At 40.1% G+C, this 21,427-nt stretch overlaps 1 protein-coding gene and 1 pseudogene across 8 annotated transcripts in view; one reads left to right on the top strand and one right to left on the bottom strand.

The window, feature by feature from the left end:
* The window catches only part of ACP3 (acid phosphatase 3), a 39,347-nt gene extending 18,122 nt beyond the window's left edge, over nucleotides 1–21,225 (bottom strand). Inside the window, exons 1-4 of one of the 7 annotated variants that reach the window (XM_082393720.1) lie at nucleotides 18,157–21,218; nucleotides 4,945–5,040; nucleotides 2,126–2,212; nucleotides 1,538–1,690 (exon numbers count right to left, since the gene is read on the bottom strand). In XM_082393720.1, the coding sequence (XP_082249846.1) occupies nucleotides 1,538–1,690; nucleotides 2,126–2,212; nucleotides 4,945–5,040; nucleotides 18,157–18,276 (456 nt within the window). In that variant the 5' untranslated portion in view covers nucleotides 18,277–21,218. Of the gene's footprint in view, nucleotides 1–1,537; nucleotides 1,691–2,125; nucleotides 2,213–4,944; nucleotides 5,041–18,156 lie in introns of all 7 variants that reach the window. The other 6 variants (XM_082393723.1, XM_082393717.1, XM_082393721.1 and 3 more) reach the window with 6 other exon arrangements.
* LOC309629538 (protein SEC13 homolog pseudogene) overlaps nucleotides 1–21,427 on the top strand; it is a 117,609-nt pseudogene that overhangs the window by 67,107 nt on the left and 29,075 nt on the right. The window lies entirely within an intron of this gene.

Below are 21,427 nucleotides of genomic sequence, written 5' to 3' on the forward strand. Positions count from 1 at the left end.
TTCTGTATAGCAGTTAGCAAAGTTCTAGGAATAACTTTGGTTGATTGATTGATTTTGTTAAATTTCCTAGTTGATGTTAGAGAGAATTGTTTTCATCTTAGTGAGTAGTAGCAGGAAGCCACAGGTAGACAATCTTGCTTGTTTCTTTCCCCCTCTTCCTCACTCTCCCTGTTTTTCTTCCTCTTCTAATAGCACCTGCATTCTCTTTACTATGTAATTTAATAATTATCTTTCAAGATTAAAGACCCTGGTCTATATTGGCTAAATTTGGTGCTTCCGTCCAGTCTTTATCTTTGTAGAAAAGGCTGTGGTAAAAGTGAAATTTTTTCTTTTTGGAAGAAAATATTCACAAGCTCCTAAGAACACTGATAAGCATAATGATTCCCTTCTGATTCTGTGATGGAAAGAGACATAAATAAATCTTTCCTGTCTTTTCAGGAAACAGCAGAAAATTTGACTGGAGTAGATTTACCTAGAGTGAGGTTGACAGGGTTAAGCTGTTTCTACAAAGCACTTGGGAAAAATTCTTAAGTCACCAGTTTCAGCAATTAAGCCAGATTTCTTGGTAACCCACCCCAGAGCTCTCTGAGCAACATTCTAAGTCTGGTAGTCATGTTAAGCCTCAGTCATAAAGAGAGGAGATGGTCATGTTATAATGTGACTGCAGGGGAATTAGGAAGGGTTCCTTGTCCCAAACTATTTCCTTCACACAGTCCTAAATTCCACATCTGGAAGATTAGTTAGATTTATTTATTACTATTTAAAAAAATAGCGATTTCTCTGAAAAGATAAAAGAGTTCTTGGTCAGTCCCACCTAGTGTAAATAAATTTGAGAATTTCTCTCAAACAACCTCATTTAGGCAACTTGGTTTATGGTACTTGTTCTCAGACTTGGCTGTCCACTAGAATCATCTAGGGAGATTTTTAAAAAGTACTGATGCCTGGGTCCCACCTTCAGAGATTCTGATTTATTATGGCATGTGCCCTGGGCATCAGGATTTTTAAAAATTTCCAGGTGATTCTAACAGGCAGCTAACTTTGAGAACCACTAGTTTACACTAAAGGAAACTGCTCTGGAATGAGATCAGCCTGGTTCTAGTCTCAGTAGTGATGTTTATCAGCTGTGTGACTTTGGATCTATTTTGTTTGACTTCTCTGAGCACTTTTTTCCCTGGCTGGAAAAGAAGGACAATAATATTGGCCATTCAAGGTTGTTATGAAAGGTAAATATGATGACACATATAACGTGTTGGGCACTAATTATGTAATTAGATCTTTCTTTTTGACCCTGCCTAGGAATGGGGATTGCCAAAATTTGAAAGACTTGCAAAACAAAGTGGATAATAAAACTCTAAAAAGAAATTCTGTTGCTACTCCCTCCTGTTAGGACTTTCTATGTCCTTTGCACCTTTATTTAGGAAAGAATTAAGACTGCACAGCCCATGAAGTGTCCAGATTCCCAACTCCACAAGTCCTGAGCAACCTTCCTTTCTTCTTCCAGAACCAATGAAATCCCCCTGTTTTCCATAATACTGACCCGATCTTCAGAAACAGGGACTGTGTGCACCGGGATGGGCTGCCAGGGTAGGCTGGGATTCCAGACGCTGATACCTTCTGGGGGAAATAGGGCTGCAAGGTTTGTCATAGCACTCATCAAAGTCCGGTCAATATCCGTGCTTCGAACATAAACCTAGAGTGGGAAAATCAAAGCAGAATCCAATTGAGAGGAACTGTGGTTTTTTTTCCTATGGAGCTAATAGTGTATTTGAGAAAGGGCAGGACACCTACACTAAAATATTAGCAGACATTGTGGTAGCATCATGATCATAATACCTATTATGGAAGAGACAGTATTATGAGCATGCCATGGCATAAAACAACCTGGTATGCCAACAGCTGAATTGGCAAAAGAGACCAATCAAGTGGTGGCTACTTGCCAAGCCTAAGTACCGTAGGTGTCCAAGTTGGACTTACTTATATTCATACTTTTTTTTTTTTAAGGAGTACATTTGTAAACAAGACATCTGACTTTTATAAGTTCTTTGAGAAAGAGGGAACTTTTACAAATACATTATGCTAAATTATTTCAAGGGACAAAGTTCCCACTATTAGCTTCCCAACTTACCTGTTCGTGTCTATAGGACTTGTTCAAGAATTTTTCATATCGTTTCCTTATATATTGTCCAAGTTCATAATGCTGCTCCATGCCCAGCTATGGGAACAAATAAAAGCAAAAATTAGTGAAAGTAAGTTCTGTGAAGCTATGTGTCTCATCTCTCCTCATTGATTATGTAGAGTGAACAATGGTGTACTTTAATAGTTACACAATAACAACACATTTTTAAATGAAAACAGGAAAAGAGAGCTGTAATCTTTCATCATGACTCCCTGAGAAAACTCAATTCATTGTCATTAACAGTTAACATAGAGCCTTGTACAGTTAATAACTGGTGATTGATCTAAGTAAATGGTTCATCTCTGGTGTGGTAGAGCATTCAATGGTTCATTTTTGTGGCAGAGAATTTCAAGGGCTGGTTACCATGTGGAAGAAATTCAACTATCTGATAACAGGTTGGACTTGATGAATCTAAAGATCACTTTCAACCTCTGGGTGCAATGATTTATTATCTGCACAGTTCATTTATGTCTGGTTCATGAAAAACTAGAGCCTGTTACTCAAAGTGTGGTCTGTGGATCAGCAATATTAGCATCACTTGGGAGTATGTTAGAAACCAAATTCTTGGGCCCCACCCTTGACCTACTAAATCAGAATCGTTGGGGGTGGAGCTCAGGAATCTGTTTTTAACAAGCTCATTAAGATTCTGTTGGCAATTAATCGTTGAGAAGCAATGCCTTAGCTCATTGATCCTCAAGCATTACTGTGCGTCAGAAGCAAAATTATCTAGGGTGCTTGTTGAAATGCAGATTCCTCAGCATTTCCCCCCAGAGATTCCAGCTCATTGGATCCTGGGTGTAGCCCTGGAACCTGCATTTTAACAAGTGCCTTGAGTGATTCAGATCCATGTAGTAGAGCACCATACTTTGGGAAACATTGCATTCTAGTCTGTCTCTAATCCAGAGCCTCGCCAGAGCTTCAGGAGTCAGAAAAGATGTGATCGCTGTGGCTTCTGCTTGGTCCCACTCCCTCATTTGTTTGTCACTCCTGGCTACCCTTCTAGATGGGAAAAGAGGTAGGAAAAGAATAATGTGTGCTTTGAGGTTTGTGCATTTCCTGAATGACCTGGATAGCTGAAGAAGCAGGTACTTTGGGTATAATTTGTTGTTCTAACTTAAAGCTAACTTTTAAGGAAGTAGTCATCTTCTATAGAGCAGTGGTTTTCAAACACTAGCATGCACAGAATCACCTGGAGAGCTCATTAAAAACAAAGATTCCCAGGAGTCAACCCCAGAGTTTCTAGTTCAGTGGGTAGGGCCAGAGAATTTACATTTCTGACAAGTCTCCAGGTGATGGTGATGTTACTCATCCAGGGACCACACTTTGAGAACCACTGAACTCAGAACAATTGCTTTGTCACTACACAGATTGAAAGTACCTAGTTAAGGGCAGGAATTTGAGCTCTAGAACCTTGCTACTTCAAAGTGGCCATGTATCAGCACCATGGGCATCATTTAAGAGTATGTTAGAAATGCAGAATCTCAGACCATGTCAGACCCAATGAATTAGAATCTGCATTTTGACAAGATCCTCAAATGATTCATTTGCACTTGGAAGGCTGAGCAACACTGCTTTAGGAGAAACTGGTGGCTAGTCGAGAGAATACCAGAAGAAGAATCCAGATCCCACAGTCTGGAAGAATCTTTTGGTTTTACTGGAACTTTGCGAGGGAACAGGAGTCTCGACAGAGCCCTAAGCATTACGAAGCAGCCCTGAGTTTTTATAACCCTTCTCTTTTTCAGGGAGCCAGAAGCAATGTAGTCTATGGTGGGAAGACCTCTGACCTGGGAGCTGGAAGATACTGGCCTCAAATAGCCTCTTTGCATTTTCTCCTCATTGAGACTATTAAGTTAGGGCAGTAATTCTCAGCCTTGGCTACACATTAGAGTCAACTGATCAACCAAGGAGTTTCTAAAACTCCCAATGTCCAGGCTGCACCCTAGATCGATTAAATAAGACCCTCCCAGGCAGACAACAATATTTTGTAAAGCTCTCCGAGTAGTTCCAATGTTTAGCCAAGATCAAAACCCATTAAATTTGGAGGTATCCACCTCTAAACATTCTATGACATTTTCTTAATAAGTTTAAACAATATTTTGGTTGGGACAGAAGCAACGCACTGGCCCTGTGGCTCCAAACAGAAGGGTAATCCACTCTTACAGGTGAAGGGGGCCAGGCACTGGAACATGACCACAGATGCTTTTGTTCCCCAGTTCACCTTCTTGGGTGCTCTTTAGGAAGTAGGGCTCCCTGTGTTTGACCACTTTTAAGGAAGGTTCAATCCCAATACATCCGTCTGACCAAAAATCAATTTCGGCAACAGCACTTCCAAAGGAATCATGTTTTTCCAACTCTGCTGATTCAGGATTATTTTCTACTTTCTCAGGTGGAGCCTGAGAAACTGGCTTGTAAGCAATTCTTGGCTCTCTTCAGCATCTTTAAACTCATGTATTCTGTTGTCCATGCACGACTCTTATGCTTTAACGAAGCCAACAGGGTAAAAAAGATAAAAACAGGCAATTCTATACAATTTTCCTACAGTTACTAGTCACTAGGTGTGACTTGATCATGATCAGAAATTGTTGAGGCTAATCGTTAGTGCTTCTCTTTCCACAATCAAAACACATTTTACACTTTTTAGATCCCAGGTAACTGTGCAAAACACTTTCCCAGATACGAGTAAAGTAGTTATATGGTTTCAATATGTAACAATCCCACAGAGTTTCCCTTGAGACTCATCAGTAACTTGTTGGTGAAATCCAACCAACCTGAGTGAGTTGGCCAAATCCTTGTGGCCATGAGGATTCCTTAATGGGGTCGTTAGGAAAGGTTTCGATGGGACTTCGGTCTCCATGCCTAAAAACCTGAAAATAGATTGAGGTAGTAATGTTACAAACTTAACTTAGGTGTTTTGCCTCTGCTCATAATGAAAGATTTTTCTTCTAAACCTCTGGTTCTCCACCTTGTCTATTCATTGGAATCACCTGGAGAGTTAAAAAATTTCTGAGGACTGGATCCCACATCTTGTGATTCTAGTTTAATTAGTTTGGGATGCAGTCAGGGCATTAGGATTTTAAAGACCTCCCCAAGTAAATCTCAGGTTAAGAACTGCTGTTCTAAGTTCACTAACACGTTCTAAAGGCTCATCATCTTGTTATTCACATTACATGAAACACAGGAAAACTGTTAGTGAACTGTTATTGTTTCAGGTAATGTGAATAACAAGATGATGAGCCATTAGTAGTCAGGCGACCCACACATGGAGACTGGTTTACACATCAGGTAGGGCAAGAAGGAATACTAAGCTTAGCAAGATCACTTTATTGTAGACAAACTCTGCTGAGAAGTATTCCTTCCTTAATTATGATTACAGTAATAATAGTGTTAACTTTTAAACATATAATAATAGTGGCTTTTAAATGCTACATACAATTTGTGACCATCTTGAGCCAATGATTTATTAGTTTTTAGGAGGTTAGGGATAAAGGACTTGCCAGTGGAAGATTAGAAAATCTAATTTTCAACAATTTAAGAACATCCTACTGGATTTGTATGCATGTCATCGTGCTTTTTTTTTTTAACACCTTTATTAGAGTATAATTGTTTTACAATGCTGTGTTAGTTTCTGCTTTATAACAAAGTGAATCAGCTATACATATACATATATCCCCATATCTCCTCACTCTTGCATCTCCTTCCCACCCTCCCTATCCCACCCCTCTAGGTGGTCACAAAGCACCGAGCTGATCTCCCTGGGCTATGCGGCTGCTTCCCACTAGCTTTCGGTTTTTCATTTGGTAGTGTATATATGTCCATGCCACTCACTCACTTGGTCCCAGCTTACCCTTCCCCCTCCCCATGTCTCAAGTCCATTCTCTACATCTGCGTCTTTATTCATGTCCTGCCCCTAGGTTCTTCAGAACCATTTTTTTCCTTTAGATTCCATATATATGTGTTAACATACGATATTTGTTTTTCTCTTTCTGACTTACTTCACTCTGTATGATAGTCTCTGGATCCATCCACCTCACTACAAATAACTCAGTTTCATTTCTTTTTATGGCTGAGTAATATTCCATTGTATATATGTGCCACATCTTCTTTATCCATTCATCCATCAATGGACACTTAGGTTGCTTCCATGTCTTCGCTATTGTAAATAGAGCTGCAATGAACATTGTGGTACATGACTCTTTTTGAATTATGGTTTTCTCAGTGTATATGCCCAGTAGTGGGATTGCCGGGTTACATGGTAGTTCTATTTTCAGTTTTTTAAGGAACCTCCATACTGTTCTCCATAGTGGCTGTATCAATTTACATTCCCACCAACAGTGCAAGAGGGTGCTCTTTTCTCCACACCCTCTACAGCATTTATTGTTTGTAGATTTTTTGATGATGGCCATTTCTGACTGGTGTGAAGTGACACCTCATTGTAGTTTTGATTTGCATTGCTCTAATGATTAGTGATGTTGAGCATCCTTTCATGTGTTTGTTGGCAATTTGTATATCTTCTTTGGAGAAGTGTCTGTTTAGGTCTTCTGCCCATTTTTGGATTGGATTGTTTGTTCTTTTGATATTGAGCTGCATGAGCTGCTTGTAAATTTTGGAAATTAATCCTTTGTGAGTTGCTTCATTTGCAAATATTTTCTCCCATTCTGAGGGTTGCCTTTTCATCTTGTTTATGGTTTCCTTTGTTGTGCAAAAGCTTTTAAGTTTCATTAGGTCCCATTTGTTTATTTTTGTTTTTATTTCCATTTCTCTAGGAGGTGGGTCACAAAGGATCTTGCTGTGATTAATGTCATAGAGTGTTCTGCCTATGTTTTCCTCTTAAGAGTTTTATCATGTCTGGCCTTACATTTTGGTCTTTAATCAATTTGAGTTTATCCCAGGAATGCAAGGATTCTTCAATATACGCAAATCAATCAACATGATAGACCATATTAACAAACTGAAGGAGAAAAACCATATGATCATCTCAATAGATGCAGAAAAATCTTTTGACAAAATTCACACCCATTTATGATAAAAACCCTCCAGAAAGTAGACACAGAGGGAACTTACCTCAACATAATAAAGGCCATATATGACAAATCCACAGTCAACATTGTTCTCAATGGTGAAAAACTGAAACCATTTCCTCTAAGATCAGGAACTAGACAAGGTTGTCCACTCTCACCACTATTATTCAACATAGTTTTGGAAGTTTTGACCACAGCAATCAGAGAAGAAAAAGAAATAAAAGGAATCCAAATCGGAAAAGAAGAAGTAAAGCTGTCACTGTTTGCAGATGACATGATACTATACGTAGAGAATCCTAAAGATGCTACCAGAAAACTACTAGAGCTAATCAATAAATTTGGTAAAGTAGCAGGAAACAAAATTAATGCACAGAAATCTCTTGCCTTCCTATACACTAATGATGAAAAATCTGAAAATGAATTTAAGGAAACACTCCCATTTACCACTGAAACAAAAAGAATAAAATACCTAGGAATAAACCTACCAAGGAGACAAGAGACGTGTATGCAGAAAATTACAAGACACTGATGAAAGAAATTAAAGATGATACAAATAGATGGAGAGATGTACCATGTTCTTGGATTGGAAGAATCAACATTGTGAAAAAGACTCTACTACCCAAAGCAATCTACAGAGTCAATGCAATCCCTATCACACTACCACTGGCATTTTTCACAGAACTAGAACAAAAAATTTCACAATTTGTATGGAAACACAAAAGACCCCGAATAGCCAAAGCAATCTTGAAAAAGAAAAACAGAGCTGGAGCAATCAGGCTCCTGGACTTCAGACTATACTGCAAAGTTACAGTAATCAAGACAGTATGGTACTGGCACAAAAACAGAAATATAGATCAATGGAACAGGATAGAAAGCCCAGAGTTAAACCCATGTACATATGGTCACCTTATTTTTGATAAAGGAGGCAAGGATATACAATGGAGAAAGGCAGTCTCTTCAGTAAGTGGTGCTGGGAAAACTGGACAGCTACATGTAAAAGAATGGAATTAGAACACTCCCTAACACCATACACAGAAACAAACATTGTGCTTTTTTGATTGCACATTTTACTCTTTGGGGAGAGTCGTCTATACTTTTGCAACCTTGGTTCTTTGATTCTACTATGCTTTCTGAATAGAATACCAAACCAAACACAAAGCTATTTTATAAGCAAAAGATAAGGAAAGAAAAACTCAATAAATAAAAGATGAGGTCTGCACTGATGTCAGCAAATATTTTTAATACAGAGGAGGGCTGCATAACGACTCGAATTCTCTGAAATTTCCTGCACTTGTCACTCTTATTACCTGGCTAGAGTGCTCCATTGGAAAGAAAGCCAAGAGCCTACACTTTTTAAATCCTGTAAAATAGTTCAGCAGACACAGAAGTGTCCCTAGAACGATCTCAGACTTTAGTCATCTTTGAGATGGGATTCCAGGAAAATGAGGGAGGCTTCTAAAACTTGGAATGGTGTCTCTGGTGTCTGAATAAAACTTATCTTTTGGCCCCCTGAACTGGTGAGAAATTGAAATCTCAGTAGAATAGGCTATGGCAAACAGAGGGACAATGGTGTGGTGAATCTTAAGAAACTATTTTGGTCAGGTAAGGAATTATTGTCATGAATGGTCACCTCATGGCTGGAAGAAAGGCTGCATACTCTCTGATGAGCATCTACAGTTACTAGCCACTAGGGGTGACTTGATCAGAAATTGTCAAGGCTAATCATTAGTGCTTCTCTTTCTACAATCAAAACACTTTTTACACTTTTCGCATCCCAGATCTGAGTAACTAAGGTTATTATATGGTTTCATTGAATTATAAACCTCACATCATTTAGTTTCCAGGGTTTCTCAACCTCAGCACTGTTGACATTTTGGCTGTGGGGGGCTGTCCTGTGCATTGTAGGATGTTTAGCAGCGTCCCAGGCCCTTGCCCCCTAGATGCCAGTAACATTCCCCAGTTGTGACAATCGAAAAGTCTCCAGACATTGCCAAATGTACCGTATGGGGCAAAACCACCCCTAGTTGAGAGCCACTGAGTTAGCCAAAGAGAAGTTGGATGAGAGGCATTGTAGTAAAATAATTTACAACACTTCCTACCAGCCTATAACCACAATAACCCCTCAATACTTTTTGAAGGCTTGCTTTGTCCTAGAAGCTGTGCTAAGTGCTTCTCATACATTTAATCCTCTTATCAATTATACAAAGCAGTTACTATCATTATCTTCATTTCACAAGCCAGGAAACTGACTTTAGTTAAGTGACCTGCCCAAGGTCACACAGTGTGTAAGTGGTAGAGCAGAGGTGCAAATACAGGCTGTGTGAGTCCAACACCAGCTTCTGAACCCATGCAGAGGCTCGCTTCTCTCTGCTCAAACATACCCCTCAGTGTCCCACCAGTGGACAATCTGGGATCTGGGGCTTTTTTATGAACTGAGATTGGAAGCTGTGTGTGTGTGTGTGTGGCAGGGGGAGGGTTATGTTGCATCAGAGGAAACCAAAACCTTGATGTAAGAAACATCCCCAAACATTATTTAAAAGATAAAACTGAGGTTATGCAACAAAATGACAGCATGGCCTGGGGAGAAAAACAAGTGCCGTCCCCTTAGAGGAATATTTTAAAGAGCAGAGCTGGAACAAAACCATGGGACATGGGCAAACTTTCCTGCTCTGTTTTTACAGGTCAGGAATAATTGTACTTCCCTACATTTCCATAGGTTTTCAGGGTTTCTGAGGTAGTGGCTCAAACATGCTATGAACTCTATGGAAGGGGTGTTCCACAGAAACACTTAATAAACCATCTCCCACCTCCAGTGCTAGAAATCAAAATGTGTGTGTGTGTGCTCACGCGCCTGTGCCTTCAAGCACACGTAGGTAGCATTCTTGAGCTTCTGAAATCTCTCCAGTTTAGCTGGAGCCTTTGGACTATGCCCAGGCATTTTTTTAAGTCTGTGCAGGGCAATCTTCTTAACTGCTTTCCTGCCATATTTATAACCTCTGTTCTCAGTCCAGCAATCACACTCCAACAAATCCTTTAGAAATCTAAGACTATATTATTAGCAGTAGGACTATTTGCAGTACTGGTGGTAATTGCAAAAGGAAGACATCCAAGATAATAACAACCACTTATGTCTGTGCTACCCTCCATGGTTTTGTACAACCTGCCATCTCTTTTAATTCTTACAACTCTGTGAGGACAGGTCAGCACTATTGCTACACTGAAAAAATAAGGAAACTGAGGCTCAAAGAGATGGAGTTAGCCATGCAGATCTCCTGCTTCCCATGATTGCTAGCCCATTGTTTTCCCCACCACATCACATTCACTTCACCCTTTTAAATCACAGGTAACTTTTTAGAAAGAACCACGATTTGGTACCCATGTGACTGATCCTGCTCCATCGAGCCTGCTAACCAGATTTGGTGCACTGTGTAGGATGTGGAGACCCTGATGACTGGAGGACATGATGTCCAGTCCCCCTTCCCTGGCAACAGTCAAGTGCTCTTTTTAAAATGTCAATCAGAATAGTCTCTTGATTGCTTAGAACTCTCTAATATCCTCTCATTCTATTACATTTTTTTTTTTTTTGCAGAAAATTAGAAAGATATAAAAAAAATAGAGATTTTGGGCTTCCCTGGTGGCGCAGTGGTTGAGAGTCTGCCTGCCAATGCAGAGGACACGGGTTCGAGCCCTGGTCTGGGGGGATCCCACATGCCGCGGAGCAACTGGGCCCGTGAGCCACAACTACTGAGCCTGCGCGTCTGGAGCCTGTGCTCCGCAACAAGAGAGGCCGCGATAGTGAGAGGCCCGCACACCACGATGAAGAGTGGCCCCCACTCGCCGCAACTGGAGAGAGCCCTCACGCAGAAACGAAGACCCAACACAGCCAAAAATAAACATAATAAATAAATAATAAATAAAAATTAAAAAAAAAAAAATAGAGATTTTTATAATGAGCCCCTATGAGTTCACCATTTGCTCCAAAAATGATCAACTCATGTGTGGCCAGTCTTGTTTAATTTATTCCCCCTCACTGTCAGACATTATATCATTTCCCATTACTCTTTGCATAAAATCCAAAGTCCTTACAATGGCTCACTAGACCCTACCCGATATAGCCCTGCCCACCGCCATGTTCTCCCCTTACATTCTTTTTTTTTTTTTAATTAATTAATTAATTAATTAATTAATTTTTGGCTGTGCTGGGTCCTTCCAGGTTTGGAATTCAAGACACATCACACAACTTTGGGATGATTCTGGAAATTCTAAAAGGGACCTTTGCTCGTGTCATTAAACTCCACTCCTTATTTTGTTAGGTATGCTCATGAAAAATCTCTTGATGCACAAACCTTGCCATGAATCAAAGTTTATTTTATTTTCTTCTTTTAGGAACTGAGAAATAACTCTGTTAGTAAAGAGAATTAAAAAGTGAAAGAGTTCGGGTAGAAATGAATGAGTCAAGTAAATGAATGCCACTTCAGAGGTAAGAAGGGAAGCCGACTAGCTGTGAAAGGACTCAGGGTAGGAATATGCCCTGCACTCACCATGAGGAAGGCCGAAAGGCCTGGCATGCTAATGAGAGGTATCCAGGGCATAGGAGAATACAGAGGCCTACAGGAGAGGGGAGGGATGAAACTATGTGTTATATTGAGTGGAACTGCATGACGTCTCAGAAAAGCTCTGGGCTTGAGTCGGTTAGACCTGAGTTCAACACCTTGCCAGATGATCCTGGGAAAACGATTTAACTTAAACTTTTGCATGTCTCGATTTCCCTCGCTGTAAAATGAGAAAATCACTGTTTCCTATGCAGGAGGATCATGAGAATTAAATGTGTAATATATGCAAAGCCATCATCATAGTACTGAACACATAGGATGCACTCAGTACATGAGATTTGTTATTATGTGTGTTACTATTATTTTGGTTGTTGTTTTTATAAATATTATTCAGGCCTTAACTTAGCTACTTGCTGTATGCCTTTCCTGCTGGCAACAGTGGGCAGCATATTAGGGCAAATAAGAACTACCAGTTGAGCAAAGGGAAATATTTCTCCTTCAGGAAATATTTCTATTAATTTCTAATCATCTCTCTCCCACTTTTATTTCCCTGACTGAAAAGAAAAACTAATTCTTCCTTTGGATTTAGGGCACTTTGAAAGCTTTCAAGAGCCCATGGTGGCAAGCTGGCTGACTGAAATGACATGAGCCCAATATAATGTCCCTGATCTGTTCACCACATTCAAAATTTGCAAAATGCATTAGCATAAAAGTGGGAGAAGCCTGTGTAAGTAAACTGAAGTGACCCCCTACTTGTCCCAGCACCAACCCTCAGTTCACAGTGGTCTGTCCAGCAAATGTCTCTGAAAGACCTGTAGGTCCGCATGGATGGCTTCGCTGCTCTTTGGCCCTGGCGATTAGGGAGCCACAGTGCAGGGGAGAGAGATTGAAGGGCTGTTTGTGAGCTGAGGCAAGAACCCTGGTTTTTGCTTTCCAGGGGAGAGTTTTATCTGGTACGTCTTTTATAAGCCAGTCCACAAGTTGGAGATGTGCCACCAGAGAGTTACAGCACCCAGGACACCACAGCTCCTTTCCATTACTGTTATGTAATAACAAGACAATGTCACATGCCTTACTGGGTCATTTGGAGGATTCAAAATACAAAATGTAAAGAGCCTGGCATCTAGTGGATGCTTACAGTATGGTAGCTGTAACTGTAATTCTTATTTTTATAGAAGTGAAAAAGAGGTTTATAGGACTTGAGAAGTTTCTGTCTGTGTTCAAAGGTACTGTTCAAACAACAATGAAGATGAAGGCAAATAAAAGGGCAATCAGTAATCTATTCTAGCCAAAAGTTAAGAAGTACCAGTAAATCAGCCGATTAGTAAGTCAAACAATGGTTGAAATGAGTAAAATCTGTTTAACTTCTTGTCACGTTTCAAATATATATATTTTTCCAGTTTTTATTGTGCCAGGGGCCCAAAGCTGGGAAGAAAATTGATCAATTTTAAACGAAAAAAGACATGAAAATACTTCATCCTTTGAGAATAAAAGAAATAAACAGAAAAAAATTGACATTTTAATTAACTGGTTATGTGAACATTATGAAAGATACACGAGATAATTGTGTGACTGTTTATAGTCAACACAACACAATGGTTACAATGTTTTAGGCATTTACCAGATAGGCTTCTAAGTACTTTTGTGTATTAAATCAGTTAAGCCTCACAATAACTCCATGAAGCACTATTATCCCCATTTTTACTGATGAGGAAACTGAGACACAGGTAGGTTAAGTTACTCATCCAAAGTCACACAGCTTGGAAAAGGTTGAGCTGGTATTCAAACCCCGGTGGCCTGATTCATGAGCCTGTACTTTTAACCACTGTGCTGTATGGTATTGTGTAATACATAATATTATAAATTTCTTTGGTGTTTATATCCCTTATTTCGTTTCTTCTTCTTCTATTTTTTTTTTTTTTTTTTTTTTTTTTTTTTTTTTTTTGCTGGCGCCGCGTGCCTTGTGGGATCCTAGTTCCTCAACCAGGGATTGAACCCTAGGGCCCCAGCAGAGAAAGTACTGAGTACCAACCACTGGACCGCCAGGGAATTCCCTCTCATATTTTTTTTTAAGAAGTTCAAATGTTTAATGCCTTTCACGTACCCTATCTCATGGCTTCATCATTTTTCCAACAACCAAAATTAGAAAACAGGGTCATTTTGACTTCTTTCTCTTCCTTAATATCCAGAGTCAATCCACAGGGATTCTTCTGCCCTCACAATTTTTAAAAGAAACTCTTTTTTTCTTTTCCAATTCTACTGCTTTCTGATCCAACTCAGGTCTTCACTGTGCTTTTCCTGACCTGTGGTATTATCCCCTCTCTATTCTCCCTTCCAGCTTCTCCCCTCCTCAAGCCGTACTTACACACAGATGTGTGTCTCCCCCAAGACAAAAATACATTAGAATTCACAGGTGAGGGAGACTTGAGTACAAACAAGGTAAGCTGTTAGCCTGTGGTTCTAGAGGACATGATAACTATCTAATACCTTAAGTTTTCTTTGCTGAAAAATAATGAAGGATCATGTAGAACCTTAAGGACATTAAGTAAAATAAGCCAGTCACAAAAAGACAAGTACTGTATGATTCCACTTACACAAGGTATGTGAAGTAGTCAAATTCATAGAGTCAGGAAGTAGAATGGTGATTGTGGGGGCTGAGGGGGAGGAGGCTGGGGAATTGCTGTTTAATAGTTACGAAGTTCCAGTTTTGCAAGATGAAGGGAATTCTGGAGATGGATACTTTTAATGGTAACACAACAATGTGAATACACCTAATGCAATTGAACTGTACACTTAAAATGGTTAAAGTGGAAAATTTTATGTCCTGCGTATTTTACCACAATTTAAAAAATGAATAATTAAGGCTTACCTAGATTTTATCCAAAAAGTTGGAAAGTTTCTGTTTTAGACTGGTGACTAACAGCAGCACCTTACATTTGTATCATGGTTCACACTTACATATGTATATCATGCCATTTGAACCTAAAGACAACTTTGTGAAATAGAAATTATAGTTATGATCATTATCCCCAACTTTAAGTTTAGGAAATTTGAGGCTCAGATGGATTAAGTGACCTGTTCTCAGTCCTACACCTGGTAAATGATGCTAGAACTTGAATTAATGAAAGTTCAATATTTTCCTAGGTATGGCTTTGAACTTTTATTTTAGCACATAACATTAGAAAACTGGTAACAGTATTAGACTGCCAGCCTGAGCAGTAAATTGTCAATCTTTTGCTTTCCTAGGAGGATTGAGGAAGAACCCAGAAGGTCTGCCATCCCTGGAAGTGTGTGGTGGCCAGACCATTTGAGTTTACCTAACCACAGTATGGAAGTTACCCATCCCAGTATAGAGATGATGTGCTGAAGATTTGGAGGCTATTTCCATCAAGGCTATTCTATTACTTGAGCAGAAATTTTGCATGGTTAACCACGAAGAATGAGACTTTGTGACTTATCATCCCTTTCTTTGTAAAACCCAGGTAGAATGAGAAGGAATTGTTCTCTTTGAGATCACCTGAACTTGTGGTTTTTCCTGGCTTAGGGGAGAGAGAATGCTTTAAAATGGCATTTCCCTATTTATGGATGGAATAATGATGTATGGGATTACTTTTTAAAAGTCCATTAGGAGTGCATCAGCATATAGATGAAACAAGGTTGGCCATGAGTGATAATTACTGAACCTGGTTGATGGGTACCTTGAGACTCACCATACTTATTATTCTCTTTATAAATTATAAAACAGCAATTCTCTAAGGGTTTTCTATGAGACATTATGGAAAAAAGAGGAGGTGTATTCTGTAGTCAAAATTTAGGAAATATAATTTACTAGATCCTTTCCTTGAAAGCCACAGTACATATTAGAATATTAAAGACTGAAAAGTTCTGCATTTAAGAGACCTTTAAAAACATTTTAACCCACGTTTTCTTCTCCAATCTGATCTATTGAAACACCTGTTAACAACTTGTCAAACTAGCATTCCAATGGATGTACATTGGTGAACCTGTTTCAAAAGAGCATGTGGTGACTCTGTTCATGAGAGAGAAAAAGAACTGGACAGTTTCCTGCTCTTTCTGCCAAGAACAGTTTTTCAGAACCGGGGAAGATTTGTGTTTTTTTGTATCACAGTAGAAAAACAAGGCAACCACTTGCTGACTATGAGTGAAACCAATACACTGGCTGGAGAAGCCTCAGCTTCATGTGCTGGGTTAGGCACACACAGCAGGAACAGAATGTGTCTAGTGATTAAGGGCAGGCTTCTGGGATCATACAGCTTGGGTTCAAATCCTAGCTGTGTGATCATGAGCAAGTTGCTTAATCTCTTTGTGCCTCAATTTCTTCATCTATAAAACAGGGTTAATAGGGTTAATAAGGTTTTTACAAAAACATTATAGAATGGTTTCCAGATTTAGCAAACAAAAATGCAGCATGGCCAAATATTGCATGGAAACATACGCATACTAAAAAATTATTTGCTGTTTATCTGAAGTTCAAATTTAACTGGGTATCCTGTGTTTTCTGGTAACCCTATTTTATAGGGTTGTTGGGAGGATAATGTAACATAATCCATTGAAATTTCAGAACAGTGCCTGGCACATAGTAAGCATTTAATTAACTATTGGTTATTGTCATTAATATTATCACTTTAATCAGAGGTACCTTTCTTTTTTTCTTGTTCTCCTAATAATTTTCTAGGGAATTTCCTGGGTATATAATTGAACCATTTATAGTCAGATATTCTCTGTAATCAGTAAAAAGAAGACAGTGGTATCTTCCGGCAAAGAAAGATGTATTAAGTTGCCCTTAATCTACCACTAATGGAAAAAAGTTGAGGTAGGAAAAATTGTTAACATTAGTCATGTGTGGTAATTGTTAAATTTTTTAGTTCCTAGAGAGTTACCTTTGTAAGGTATTTCTTAGGTATTAACTTAGTATTAACTTGTAGTCCCTGAACACATGCTAACTGAGAGTGGAGAGGGAGAAAGGAAACCCACAACAGTTTGGTAGCCAAGGGAAGTCAGCCTGAGCTGTTGTAAAACATGGAGGAGAGAATGGACCAGATGCAGTTAGCTGAGAGTTCACTGTAATATCCCAAAGAGGATTATCCCTCAACCAGCTTGTCATGGTGTTGACAGTACAATTCCTGCAGAGTCCCTACACTTGCTTAATGCACATGTTTGCAAGGAACACACTGATATAAGTAAAAGTCTAACTCACATGGATTTCCCTATATAAAGTACACAGTGTTCTACAGCTTTTTTTTTTTTTTTCAACACAGAAGTCTGACAGCTGGTGAATCATTCATAAATAAATTGATGATATATTTCTCTGGTCTCTCTCTCTCTCTCATTGTTGGCTCATGACCTAGTAAAGATTTATTGGACTAAAAATCATGATTTGCATAAACATATGGTTATGAAATTTTTCTTTAGAAGGTAAAGAAAGGAGTCTGAGTACAGCAAGCTGAGAAAAATAAGAACTTCATGTTTAATTTTTAAGTAAAAGTTGACTTTCCTTGAAATTATAAAAATAAAGTTTGGATATTCTTTCAGAAAGAAAATGTACTTATCAGCATACTTTCACTCTATCAAATGAAAAAATGTGATGAAGAAAAAGAGATCAAGAAAGCCTGCAAATTGCAAGGAGAGGGTCAGAGGCAGAGACAGACAGTGAGTGAAACAGAAAAAAGAGAAATAGAGAAACAGAGAGAATCAAAGACCATGACAGAAAGTGAGAGATATAAAGGAATTAATTCCAAGACAGTTAGAAGTAGTAAATCCCCTTTACTTTGCAAACTCTCTCCCTATCTATTTTTTAAGGCGATGCTAACAGTATATTTTCCTTCCTTGACAATATACAGTAGCTGCCCCATCCCCCCTTTCCTAACTTGTCACACATACCATGGGTGGGGGAAAACATGATTTTAATGGTCAACCAAATCTATGTTTCAGGAAGTCATCCTACAACTCGAGTTTAGTTTTACTTTTATGCTTCAAAGACTGCTTATAAATATATCAGGAAAAAGGGAAGGGGCTACTTAATTCAGAAAATGATGGTTTTTTGGCTTGGCAACAAATAATCATTAAATTGAATGAAGCCAGTTTAGCTTCTGGTGCTAAACAGACCTAGAGGAGGTGTCTCCTGGCCTCGAGTAGCTATCAAAAGGAATCTACATTCAAGGCAGTTGTAAAGTAAGTGAATAGGTAAATAACATTGGCGAAGTAAAAACCAAACCAAACAGGCTTTTGTCAGGACATGTTCGCTCTTCATTATGAGGAACTTGCAAAACTTGCTTTCTGAGTTTGGTCTTCAGGAGACTACATTAGGGTAAAATGAAACCTGACACTTGGTTTTCAGCCCCTGCTGGTAACAATTTTAAGGGAAAAGCAATGAGGAAAGTCTACTCACCAATGTCACAAACCTCAGCTCCTTGGCTCCCACACCTCGGTCCAGCCAGAAGGAAAGCAGAAGCAGGAGGCTAAGGCGAAGGCTTGCTGCCTTGGCCACAAGGAGGGTGGCAGCTCTCATGCTGGGGTGAGCTGCTTCTGGCTGGAGTTGGGACGTGCTGCTTCCAGGGCAAAAGCCATTAGAGGGGAAGCTATTTAACCAAGGGATTGAAAGGGAAGTGGGAGGAGCCAAGCCTCGTGAATAGTAAAATCTCCAGGTGGCTTGGGGTGGGGTTTGACCTGTGTCTGGTCAGATCATTTTTGGGCTGGGTGTTAGAGCTTATGGTCTTCTGGATTAAATTAGAAGGCCCAGAAAGGGGAGAGCTGTTGCTCAAGGTCACAGAGCACATTACTAGATATTTCTTTTTTAGTTTATCTTTATCCTTTGTTTAGACGGGGTGTGATACCATGTTTGTTTTGTGGCTGTCACTTGGGAAAGGGATAGACCCTAACTTTGGAAACCTCAGGCCAGTGATTCCTAATTTTTTTGGCAATCCAGAATTATAGGGAGAGAAGTATGAAAGGAACTGCAGATACCAACATATTTTGGGTGTATTCTCCAGGCCAAACAGGGCTGCCTTTTCTAAAACTCTCATGTAGCCCATTTTTAAGTAGAAGAGCAACTTTATTTTGAGAATTTTTAGTCACACTTTAAGATATTTGGGGCTCATCTGAGGTATCTCAAAATTAGGATTAGAATTACTTTACCTAACCTGACACAGTTTACAAACAACAACAACCACACACTAACCTACAGCTCTGTACTATTAGTCACCAACTCTGGCCGGGAGTCTTACAGTCTGGGCAAGTCACACCCTTGTTTCTCCAGCTGTGATCTAATCAAGGATGCTACAAAAGAGGATAATCCGGACTGAGGGAATTTAGATTTCCATTTTTCCCTACCTGTCAGCCCCATATAGGCTAAAACAGGATTTTTTGTGCAAAGCTGCCTGTCAGGATGCTCCCACCTCATCAGAGGAGGGAACAACCCATTCTCTGGTACATTGCACTTGGGAGACCTCTGTTGTTATGTGATCACAGGGTGCCCTAGAATGTGGTACATGGGAGAGCTGTTGCTTTTTCGAGTGTGGGGAAATATGTGTGGAGAAGGAATTCATGTATGGTTGGGGTTTGACATTTAAGGGGACTTGTGACTCTCTCTTTACCATCACATTCTCCACCTGCCAGTCCCCACTGTTATTTTTAATGGGTGAGATATTGAGGAGATGAGTGCAGGGAAAAGGGGATGAAAACTAAGAGGTTGTCCAAGGCAGAGATGAAGTCACCACTTGGATTCCTGTTACATGTACCAGGCAACCTGAGAAAGGAAGCTCCAACACCTACTTACCATCCACACAGGCTTAGTTCTGAACCATGTGCTTTAAATTGTGTCAGATACTTGATTCTGTGCAATGTCTTATTTTCTCAAGAATCAGCCAGCTCCTTGTTCTCCTATTTTCTTCCTTGTCTCACCCTTCGATTGATACCTGGCACTATTCTGGCTATAGCTTTAGTGCTTCCTGATAATGGCTCTAACCTATCTGTGCCATCTTGTGCTAGGTTGGATAAACCTTACTTCTGACCCAGACCCTAATTTTTCTGTGTCACCTCTTCTGGACTTCTTTTAGCCTTCCAAGTAAGAACAACAATAACGGCAACAGCTTTTAATAGAGAGAACCAGAAAAAGGTTACTTGAATTGAATACATCTCAACTCAAACTTAAGTCAAGTTGGAATAAGTGAATGGCTTTTACTTCTACTCTATTTCAGTCATCATCCTAACTTCTACTTTGATCAACAAATTATAAAGGGAGCCAGAGATCATAAATGTAGTTCTGAATACCATGAAGTTGAGTCTGAAAAGTCCTCTAAATTCAGATGGATCTCATTTTAGAATCTTCTTTGGTCTCTTGAAACTTGAACTCATAAGGCCTTTGTAAAGACCTAAAATGTCATCTGGAATAAATATATGAATATGATATTATGGAAAGTGAGACTTGAAAAAATAGTGGGGTGTCTTTATTGACATCCCAATGAACATGGCAATCATTTTAGTGTTAATAAGTAGCAGAACTTACTAGCGAAATCACTTTTGTTCCTTGTGGTACTTCTTTCGTCATATGTAAAGTGTTCAACCTCTAATTGGCCCAGTGTTAGGAAGTTCCATAAGCGAAGCAGGTTGGGCTCATCAGAAAGCAAACTTCCAGGTGGAGATTTGCATGGGGGAAACTTATTAGGGAGTGCTCTCAGGATCAAAAACAGTAGGCAGAGGAGAAATAAACAGGGCTGGGAAGAGAGAGAAGGCCTCAGCTGATGTTGCTAGGAATTCTGAAGCTGTGATGGCCTTTTGGAATTGTCCTGAATTGGGGAAAGTAGCCAGGCCTTTAATCCCTGCATTAGCCAGTTATGGGAGGCAGGCTGTTCCTGGCAGGGAGTGTGACTGTGGGTTAAAATGACTCTCTTCAGGAGGAGATTCAAGATGGCGGAAGAGTAAGATGTGGAGATCAATTTCCTCCCCACAAATACATCAGAAATACATCTACATGTGGAACAACCCCTACAGAACATCTACTGAATGCTGGCATAAGACCTCAGACCTCCCAAAAGGCAAGAAACTCCCCACGTACCTGGGTAGGGCAAAAGAAAAAACAAAAAACTGAGACAAAAAATAGGGACAGGACCTGCACCAGTGGGAGGGAGCTATGAAGGAGGAAAGGTTTCCACACACTAGGAAGCCCCTTCACTGGCGGAGACGGGGGTGGTGGGGGGGAAGCTTCGGAGCCACAGAGGAGAGTGCAGCAACAGGGGTGCAGAGGGCAAAGCGGAGAGATTCCCGCACAGAGGATTGGTGCCGACCAGCACTCACCAGCCCAAGAGGCTTGTCTGCTCACCCGCCGGGGCGGGCGGGGGCTGGGAGCTGAGGCTCGGGCTTCGGTCGGATTGCAGGGAGAGGACTGGGGTTGGCTGCGTGAACACAGCCTGAAGGGGCTAGTGCACCACAGCTAGCCGGGAAGGAGTCTGGGGAAAAGTCTGGAACTGCCTAAGAGGCAAGAGACGTTTTCTTGCCTCTTTATTTCACGTTGCACGAGGAGAGGGGATTAAGAGCACCGCCTAAACGAGCTCCAGAGACTGGCCCGAGCCGCGGCTATCAGCACGGACCCCAGAGACGGGCATGAGACACTAAGGGCTGCTGCTGCAGCCACCAAGAAGCCTGTGTGTGAGCACAGGTCACTA

Source organism: Balaenoptera borealis (genome assembly GCF_965194805.1).
Source record: "Balaenoptera borealis genome assembly, chromosome: 5".
NCBI classification, from domain to species: Eukaryota; Metazoa; Chordata; class Mammalia; order Artiodactyla; family Balaenopteridae; genus Balaenoptera; species Balaenoptera borealis.